The sequence below is a fragment of the Ammospiza nelsoni genome, chromosome 3 (assembly GCF_027579445.1).
Source record: "Ammospiza nelsoni isolate bAmmNel1 chromosome 3, bAmmNel1.pri, whole genome shotgun sequence".
Lineage (NCBI taxonomy): Eukaryota > Metazoa > Chordata > Aves > Passeriformes > Passerellidae > Ammospiza > Ammospiza nelsoni.
In genome coordinates this window covers 88219077-88229831 of record NC_080635.1, presented here as the reverse complement: position 1 = coordinate 88229831, position 10755 = coordinate 88219077, and the positions used below count along the sequence as shown (strand labels likewise).

General features: G+C 38.6%; 1 protein-coding gene across 1 annotated transcript in view; it reads right to left on the bottom strand.

Annotated features, from left to right (window-relative positions):
* Window positions 1-638: 638 nt before the first annotated feature.
* AGPAT5 (1-acylglycerol-3-phosphate O-acyltransferase 5) overlaps window positions 639-10755 on the bottom strand; it is a 53694-nt gene continuing 43577 nt past the window's right edge. Inside the window, exons 7-8 of the mRNA XM_059467591.1 lie at window positions 4812-4935; window positions 639-3152 (exon numbers count right to left, since the gene is read on the bottom strand). Coding sequence (XP_059323574.1) covers window positions 2927-3152; window positions 4812-4935 — 350 coding nt within the window. The 3' untranslated portion in view covers window positions 639-2926. The remainder of the gene's footprint in view (window positions 3153-4811; window positions 4936-10755) is intronic.

The window sequence follows — 10755 nt, the reverse complement described above, 5'->3', positions numbered from 1 at the left end:
GCTGAATTCTTCCCCCAAAGTAAACACAAGGATTTCATTGTAGAACTAGCATTTAGTGGTCTTGCAAGTTTTACACACAGCTTGTGTATATGAACAGAGTGGTATTTGTGGGAGGGAAACAGCTCTTATCAGAGGCACTGATACAGCTGGCAAAGGCAGTTTTTGAACATAAAGGTTCTTCTGAGATTTAACACATCACTACAACTTTGGTGGCATTGCTACCAAGATATGCTTCAGGTATTTGTTTGCAATACTTCTTCCCTGCCCCTGGGTCTGTCCACCCTCTGCCAGTGCTGTCAGGCCAGGGCCTGTTGCCACTGAGGCCAATTCCTGGGCAGAAGCTGGTCCTGCACACTAATGAACATCATTAATGAGCAGCAAATGGTGCACGTGCTCAAGGGCAAAAAGCTATTGCCACTCGACTGACTTGGTGGTGTGTTGCACTGGAACAAGCACAGATCAATCCCAACACATTTCTGGTGGCATGGGAAAAAAGACAAAGTTGTTTTCTTTCAGTTGACTGCTTCTCACACAAGTCCTTCCATCGGGGACTTAAAACCACACTTGTAGCCTTTGTTTAAAGCTCCCAATTATAAACATGAAAGTGCAGAAAAAATTGAACAAGCAGACAGGACAGAAAAGTTGAATGAGCATTGGCTCCTCTTATTTTAATGAAGAAATATTTCAAGTTAATATCAGTGCATATTTAGAAATAGCATGTGATACTCCCAATGCCAAATACGTCAGCAAATTACAGTTTCAAAACTTTATAAATTAATGGCAAGGAAAAAAAAAAAGATTAACATAGAGAATAAGGTTCAAAATAAACATCCTGTTTGTTTGCTGCACTGTGTCAATTATATTCCTGGTACTTAAACAGCAAGAGAGATCCAATATTTCATGTAATTAGGCTCTCCAAAATAGCAGTTATTTTCCTACAAATGAATTAAGCATTTTGCATTTATTTTTGATGTATAATTAAATGTTATTCTTAGCTGTTACAAAGAAATTTAGCCATGTCAGAATAAAATTTCATTCCATGACTGAAAAAAACACACTAACATAGGAACGTTGCCTTCTCATTATACCCACTGGTAACAGTCAGCTGAGAATAGGAAGAACTACATGTAAGCACATTTGGCTGTTACATAAAATGGCTTTTTTTTTTTTTTGTCTCACAGCCTCATAACAATACTGTTTTTCAACATTGTTCCCAGTCATTGTTTTTAAAATGGTTCATCAACATATCCTGAATCAATCACGGATATAAATAACTCCAGTGACAAAATCCATTATGGAAGGACACAGAACTGCAAACTGAAAGTTGCACTGAATCATTTTAAGGTGGAACTGTAATTCCTCTGTAATACTCTGTTGAAAACAAAAACAAAAACAACCCCACGCAGTAAAACCTTTAATCAACTGGCAATGGTGGAATCTGAAAAACTGAGATATAATTTTAAGAGATGTTTAACTCTAACAAAGCAAGACAAATCATACTGAAGCTAGAAAAAGATGCACATTTAAAGCTTGCAAGTGTGATATAAAAATATTCTCTAGTTTTTTAATTTTGATACAGGAGTCCAATTCCCTAATGGAAGAAGACAAAATACATCTTCTTTCCTACCCCATTGGTGTATATATAGACTATTCCCTAGAATCAGGAAATGGCTTTCCCCAACAATGATACCAGCCTTGGGAATCTCAGACTTTCATAGAGTGTGTTGATTTTGCTTTTTAAAGTATATTTTCAAGCAGGTGAAATACTGATAAGATATGCATTTCATTGATTATTATCTACTGTGCAAACCATATATATCAACCCCATAATTTCAACCTAAGTGCAGTCTGCATGGCCTAGAATGACTCAAATCTAGTGGGATACTACAGCACAGAGATGACTGCTAGCCTATGGAACACCAGGCTAGATCAGGTCAGTGGGAAAGGCACACGCTCCAGATTTACCAGGAACACCTGAGGTTCCTCATTACAGTGATTCCATGCACTTCTCAAACAACAAGGTTTGCTTCCAGAAAATTGTGAGGTAACGGGAAACTTCTGCTTATGGCACATACACATGGAGGAGGAGTGTGAGCTCAGCTGAATGCTCGTGGTGAGAGGGGTAATGCAGACACAAGGGAGGCTACAGGGGTTCTGGCCAGAAACAAAAACTTCACATTTCCTTACACTGCACACATCCCTTATGCACAAACGTGAGGTGCGCAAAAGAAGCTGTTTGTTCGGTACCATTTAATGTTTTGCATATGTAAAATAATCACCTAATACTGCAATATAATCAAAAGTCACGCACTAGATAAACAGAGCTTCTTCCCCATGAACAGTAGTTCTCAGGAACATTTTATGCTGCTTCTGGTAACATCTCATGATTTGCCAGCTTACACAGTCCCTTTTAAAGAACACAGTATTTAGTGAAAACTGAAGAGTAAAATTAAGAAAAAAAAGGAAAATTTTGATTTTAGTTGCGATACAGCTGGGATAGATGCAACTGAACTGCTGTAATGCACCAAAGAGTAACAAAAATTCAACATGAATATCAGAAGAATAAATATATACCCTAAATTAATCTCTGTAAATACATTCACAGGTCCACATAAGACACCCTTATGCATAACTCATACTTTTTCAAATCTGCAGAGAGAGATAGATGTTAGCTCATGGGGAAAGCAATTTATCACATGACTCAGTTTATCTGTCATTATTCCAGCAAAAATCAGTAGCAAATTTGAAAATCTACATTTATTTTCCCCAGACCAACCACACAGAGGCTTAAGTCACAAAATCTATTATTTCCAATATTCGATCAATAAGGCTTTATTTACACTTTTTTTCTATAAAGTCAGGAAAAAATTTGGTGTAATGTGCAAGAAAAGACTGCACATTTCACTGATTGGAGACTAACATCTGCTTATGGTTTAATGCTAACCCACAGGCAGCCAATTAAAGTTCCATATATCCATGTTTTTACATATAGTTTCCTTCCTGATTCTGTCAGAAGCATACTAGCAGTCAGGCCACCTAAAAACAGCAAAGATGGCAAAGTTTTCTTGAGGCTTAGTTTGGAATGAACACTTTTCCCAGGGAACTTATTTCTTCTTTTAGAATCCTTTGCATCATAAAATTCTATTAGTAACCTATAAGCAGAGAAAAAGGAGATGGTCAGAGTCAGACAGTAACACATTTTAAGCAAACTTACTTTCATCCAGTAACTGCTTCTAACCAAACATTTTTAGTAAATGACTTCATAATATGTAGCAGCTCCTCTGTAACAAGTTCAAACAATAAGTACACCTTACAAATATGATGCATGTCAAAATACTCAACCTGAACCCTTGGAAGCATTAAGGCCATATTTTCCTTGTGGACCAACCGCGACAGTGAATATAAAAATTGACAAGAATTGATTTCATTCAGCATTTAGCAAAAAAGTCCAGAGCACTGTACAATATTATATGACAAAACAATACACTGAGCACCGAAGGAGGAGGAAGTATCTTCATAAAATAAATTAATAAATAACAAGGACACCCAATACACTGAATATATTGGAAGCTAAACATGCAAGATGCTGCATTACTGGCTTAGTAGTAACCTTTTTCCTCCTAGTTTTTAAAAACAGTAATAAAAGGGTCTGGAAATTCTGAGGTTTTGTTTTAACTATCTCTAAATTTGCCTGACAGACTATTTGGTCCCAGGCAAGATGTTCCAGTGAACAGGAGCTTACAATGACACATGGATGATTCAGTTTTGTTCCCTTTCACTAGATAACTAAAGGGACAGACATTGGACAGCCTTTTATTTTACGTATCAGCTACTTGTCTATTTAAATTAAATTCAGACTTTCTATTTTTCAAAAGTAGTGATCCTAAATGTCTAAGACATTTTAGTAACAATGTCATGTTTACAGATAGTCATATTAACTTCATGAATTCAAAGTTCTCAGGAGAAATGAATACATTTTTTATTTCCATGGAGTGTGAGACTGGCAGAACAATATCAAAGAACCAGGGAAATTTCTGTCTCACTCAAAGTATTCAAGGATTTAGAAAGTAAACAGATTCACCTCCCTTAAGCAGGACTTCAGATCTGGCAAATTAAACCATTATCTCTCAAAGAATACTTAAATCCTACATTTAGACACAAAGTCCTTCTGGAGAACAAGGCCCTCCAGGATCTGCTGCATATACTCACTAGTGACCTTATCTGGAGATGTTGGAGGAAGCCAGGCACTTAACTTCTGCCACAATTCAAAAATGGACAAATGAAACTTCTACTTCACCTTGTTTCCCCAGTGAAGGTAGGAATTTTGGGGTTAACTGTGGTTTTATTCAGTCGTGGTCTGGATGAAAGGTTTGTAAACAATATTGGCAGAAGAGATTAGATCAAGACCTGCCCCTCTATCACTCCAACTTAACACTGATTACAAGGGCAGAATCACACTGCTTTTTCTTGCTTGCCTACCACAGGCATCTTACATTCCTGCACAGGACTTGACTACAAGAAGATGAATGGGGAGTTTGATCAGATGAATGAGTCTTGCCTGGAACATGGACTCACACTTCAATCTAAAGAAGGACAAAACCTGAGGAATCCCAACCTTCTCAGCAAAAGGTTTAACCACAAGGCCACATTATATTGTATTATAGTACATTAACAGAAGTACCAACATCACCCCTTTTCAGAGAGCCCTATAGCAGGCACCACTTGGAACACAGAAATCATGGGTATATTTATTAGTATAAAAGCAATAAGACAGAGTCTTGAAATAGAAAGTTCTCTGTATTTCTACTCACTTATCCTTTATTTCAAAACGCTCATGAAGCCACCTCCTCATATACATCTGCTCTTCTGGAATGTCCTTCAGATCAATTCGGTCAATGAAAATATGAACTCTTGGGCATTCCTTACAAAGAAACTCTAAGAAGAGAGCAAAACAACATGACTGAGTTACAAAAACACTGAGTTATAAATACACAAAAAAAAATCTGACTATAAGTGCCTTGGAAGCCCAAATTCAGTGCTCAAAAACCTTCCCTCCTTATGTTTGGATCCTGAGCACTTCACTGAACTTAGAAACCATCTGGCCTCACACTTGAAATGGTGGACCACTATCATGCACAGCATGGAAGAACTGTCCAAATATGCACCTTGTTAACTGTAAAAGGCTGTGCTTGAAAATATTACCCTCTACTTAGCAGCAATCTACTCACTCAATAGTGTCAGATACAGTAACTTTGATGTCATAAATCCTGCAATTTTGTTTAAAGTTAGTAATCCTCCTTGCTTGTCCTTTTTAAAATCTAAATTTAGTTTACTGCTGAATGACAAAATTGGAATTATAGTGATTTCCCAAAGCATCTCCAAGAGAAAGTATTCTTCAGTTTAAGCAATAATCTGTAATTAAAAAGTGGAATAGAATAAAAGACTTAGAACAAAATGCTGCTTTCTATATTGTATCCCTTCCTTTTTTTTTTTTCTGTCTCACAAAGCCTGAGACAGCCCTATTGCCTCCCCCCTGCCCCCCAAATGCCATCAATTTATCCCTAGACAAACTTACCAAGCAAGCATTAAGGACAATCAAAACTCCATTACTCAAATGGCCTTGTGGGATTTCTTACAACTAACAAGTGGTAAAAATACTGGGCATGATTACTGTAATATACTGCATGTTGTAAATGTGAAATCCTGCACAGTGTGTATTGGTAACCATTCACATTTATCAGTAGCAAGGGGTATGGCAGTAACCACAGTAGCCCCGGACAGAGATTTGCATGATGTGAGGATAGAAGTCCTCAGAAATTTGGATAGGAATCCTATTTTGAAAAGACACCAGAAGTGCCTTCCTACAATACATGCAGGCAACAAATGTAACACAGACTGGGTGGTCCCTTTAGGTTGTTGACATTTTTCGGACAGCAGTGCAGATGCACAGAAGACTTTGACCCGTAACTGTAAGGGGTATCTGGAGGAATGAATCTGCAAATAAATTGTTACAGCATGTACATCTTTATTGTTGTCTGCCAAAGCAGATATTCCCCATTTGTTTTTCATCTTTACAGGATTATTGATTTGTAAGGACTCTGCTGTAAAAACAGTCCTTATCACATACTAGAAATTGCCTTAAGGAATTTTAAAAGCCTGTTCATGCAAATGTGTGTGTGTGTACTTGCACAGGGGGAGGAAAGGAGAAGAGATAAAGAGATCCCTAAGGTCTAGAGGTGCTTGGATGCAGAAATCTGTAAGGTGCTGAGTGGCTGTGTCCGGACGTCGTGCACAGAGCCCACAGCATAAAGGGAGAACACGGCCCCACAGCATCAGCTGGGGAGCTGGATGAGGGCTCCATCCAGGCACGAGTCTACCTCTTGGCCATGGAGCAGCAAGCAGCTCTTGCCAAGAGGCTTCTGGTAGAACCTTCTCCCAGCTATTAGATGGCAGTTAAGTATATAAGATGGCAGGTTAAGGACCTGGAGTCTGGAATGATGGTACATGTAGACATTTCCTTCAGATTTATGTGCAGTGCTTTTACTAACCACAAAGAAATCTATATTATCTGAAAGAAATTTTTTTTCTCTTGCTTTAATGTGAAGAAGGGATTTTGCAGGGCTGTTTCTCTAAAGATACTATCCAGGCCACTACATGAAGGTCAGTGACTATATGGGCACCTAAAAGCGTTCTATTAATATCTTAAAGTGACAGATGTATTATCCATGTCTTAAATGCTTATAATGTTCATGATGTACAAATCCTCTTTTGAGTGGCATTACCTATTAAGTGGAACATTCTAATCATATGCAAAACTATCTAGAAAACAAATGCTTGGAAGCCAGATGATCTGGTCTTTTCAGAAAAAGTAATAAGCTCCTATATAAAGCATCTATGGTATGCATATTCAGTTAGAGCTGAAGATTGAGCTTCAAAAGATACTTAAAAAATTCTGTGCATTGTATAGTGTATGTTTCTTTTGCTTCATAGCACATGGGCTGTTCTGCATAGGAACAAATAGGTCCTTATTGATGTTACTTATAACTCTGTTATAAATTTTTAAGGAAAATTATAAACCAATCAAAACTCAAGACATAAGTATTTAAAAAGAAATGCTTTCCCCCACCAAAGCTGAAGTGTAGCAATTCTATAATTCTACTTAGAGAACAAAATCCCCTCCTCAAATACGTGAGTGCTGCTGCTGGCTTTCACCTCCGGCCCAAGTTCCAATGCAAGCTGATTCTTACCAGTTCCCACCCTGGTCTTCTTCAACTACTCTAAATTGAATCCCCATATGTGAAGGTCCTAAATTTTGTCATTATTTCCCACCTTTTATGAATCCCACTGCTTTTTCCAACAACCTCACCCTCCCTTTTGAGTTTGACTTAGTTCAGCCTCACTCAGGGCTGTGTGATCTGCTACTTCAGGTACTACCCTGGGGAAGGTCATGATTCCCACACATTGATTCAAAGTCCTTTTATCCAAAGTCTGGATATTCAGGGCATCTGCAGATGACTGTAATGCATGCAGTCAGCCAAGTCAGTCAAATATTGACTAGTATTTAATTATCCAATTCATGTCAGTGTTTAATGCAACTAACCAATCTACAGTGTTACAGCAATCACATAAGAACACCATTGGATAAGGACAACATATTGGAGGTTGATTGTGAGAAGAAACAGCTGGATTTTATCACCATAACCTCCAAAAGTTTGTGGTGGTCCCATGACCCTTAATTTCACATTAGCTTAACTCCCAAAAGACTTATGTAATTAAGCTAAGAAACAAAATCTTATTGAAGCAATTTATTATGCACAAATTACATCCAACTTCAGGGACACTAGCCCTTAAGGCCAACATCTGACAAGCTTTTCAGATTCTAAACTTGCCAGAATTTGTTATAATTAACAGCAGGAACAAGCAAGCCTGAACTTTCCTTCAAGAGACAAAACAGAAATGCACACCATACATTACAAGCAAACATTATGTTGGGGATAGCATTAGTCAAGAACCCTGTACAATTTGGGTTAAATGAACACTAACAACTTTTGTGTGGGAGCCAAATGGACTGGCTTTCGTGTGGGACATAATTTCCTAATAAAACCTTCTATCCGGCTAAATAACAGATACAAGAACAAAATGTTTATAATGCTTCTAGTGACCAAGCACAGCAGAAAGAAGGAATTGAAAATTGTAATAAAGTGGATTAAACATTTTTTGTTATTGAACTGTGACACTGAACTGTATCCCTCCTTTGGTGAGACAGGATTCACACTAACACAAGGCTTCAGAGGGGGGACCAATGCAGCACTGGAATTAACAAATGAAGTGCAACAGACTCCAGGAAAGAAATTGAATCCAAGGAATTTTTAATTGCAAGCCAATATTTGGGGCTCCTACAAAATTCTACCAGTTCTCAACTGCTCACCTTCAAATGCCAATTTATTCTCTTTGGAATTACTAGCATTACCAGGGAAACTGGGGGAGGAGAGAAGCTCCAAAACACAGATTTTCTGTAAATGAGAAGGGACAAACAACAGACTACCTTCCCCTTCTGAACCACATAAATTCATTCCATCACTCCAAATTATTTGCCTTGTCCCTTAAGAAAGTTGTGACAGCAGTGTTACACTTAAACAGATATTCCAGTTTTCAGTTACTAATGAAGTCTATTTTTATATGCACTTTAAATATGACAGCAATAAAGTAGCTCAGGTTTCAACCTCCTACACCGACTCTTCCACTGCAATGTAATTGTTGCCAAAGTCCTTCAAAATTAAGAACGGACAAACTGAGGCCTTCTGTCTACTTTGAGAGCCCTCAAGTCTCTCTATTTTAATAATTTCAGTAATGTTTGTGATAAACTGATAGTGATATCATGGGGAAAAAAAATCTGAATAATGTATATTTATTCTAAATAACTAGCATTTCAAATGTGTAAAAATACATCTCTTCAGTAAGAGAACATGGTATATTGTGATTTGTATAGTTTTACAGGCAAAGCCAGCAGAGTCACTCCTCTAAACTGTAGATTCTTTCCCCACTTCTTAAACTGCAGTCTGGACTTCAGCATTCAGCTACCAAAGCAGTTTGTAAACTACATCCTCTTCAAAGAAAGAAATCCCATCTCTCCACTTCCATTTACTTTGTACACGAAATTAACAATCAAACAGCAAAACAAACATAAATTGAAGTGCTATGTTGTTTCTCAGCTTCGTGCTTTCCATCATCCCAAGCTGAGCTGACAGGAAACTATTTCACGACTTGCTCTAACAAAATAAAGCAGCAGTAGAGCAAAGCAGCACTAGACAGGAAAGCAAACATCCCGGGCCAGTGGAGCTTGGTCACAGGAATGGCCCCGGGCAGCAGCGGAGGAGCAGCACCTGCGAGTACCTGTGAATAGTGAGGATGCAGCAAGTGTGGAGGGGAAGCTGTGCAGCCCAGAATGAAGCTCACAGCCAGGAAACAAGCCTGCACTTGAGGAATAGAGCTCTCAGGAATGCTGCCAGTACCTTGTGCAAGGACTTACATGCACACAGAGATCAGTGCGCGCCTCCGTGCACAAGGGGCACAGTGTAAGGAGGGTACAGCTCAGGAGATGGGGGATGTTTTGAAGTGAGAAATGGGATGCACTTGCATCATTATTAGGCCAAGGTGCTGACCATGAAAACTGAAAAATCAGAGACAGTTTCTACTGGCAGTTGGGCAAGACTGAAAGTCAGAAAAAGCAACTCGTTCAGGTGGATGTAACACGAGGTGGATGTAGCTAAATTCGCTGTGGGGGCAGATTCAGAAGTGCCTCTGTACCAACATGAGAAGCCTAAATATGAGGTCATTACAAGAATTACTGGCACCTAGAAATCACTTCTTCCTGTAACACAGGCATCCTGGTGGGCTTGCAGGAGTGGGCAATGTTAGGAGACTACCAGGAATGACAGAAGAAGCTGTAAAAGTGAGGGTAGGGTGCTGTGCATGAAAGATTATATGAAGTATAATAGCTTTATATAATAAGGGGACAAAAGCACAATAAAGTCCTTGTGGATAGAAAATCCAGATTCTACTAGAATATATATAAGATAAATAATAAAATTACTTCCAAGTAAGCTTAATAATAGTGAGCAGAAACTGTGAAACCAGACTGAGACCTGCAAGTTCAGGAATGATAGCAAGAGGCTGAGATTCTAGCTACCTTTATTGAACTGCATTGATACTTCAGCAGGATAAGCAGGGAAAAAAATCCCTAATAAACCCAAACCAAGATGACCCAAACAATTGGACAAAAACATCAGAGAAGAAAAAACAATATTTCCTGGAAGAACTAGTAAGTTAGAAAACCCACAAGAAAAGATGCTCTTGCTGGTGTGGTCTTGCTCTGCAACCACAATACAATTAATTTCAGAGCTGTAGAGAAAGAATCCAGCACAGAAATGCAGAATTCTTTGGGGTTGGCCTCTTCTCCCAGGCAACTAGTGACAGGGCAAGGGAAATGGCCCCAAGGCACAACACAGGAAATTCAGGCTGGATGGATATTAGGAAAACCTTCTTCACTGAAAGAGTGGTCACGCATTGGAACAGGCTTGCCCAGGGAAGTGGTGAGTTTGTAATCCCTGGAAGTGTTCAAAAAATAAGCAGATATGGCACTTTGTGATAAGGTTTGGAGGGTGTGGGTGGTGTTTGGTTGAAGTTGAACTTCATGATCTTAGAAGTTTTTTCCAACTTTAATGATTCTATGAATTAAAGGAAGTACACAATGGG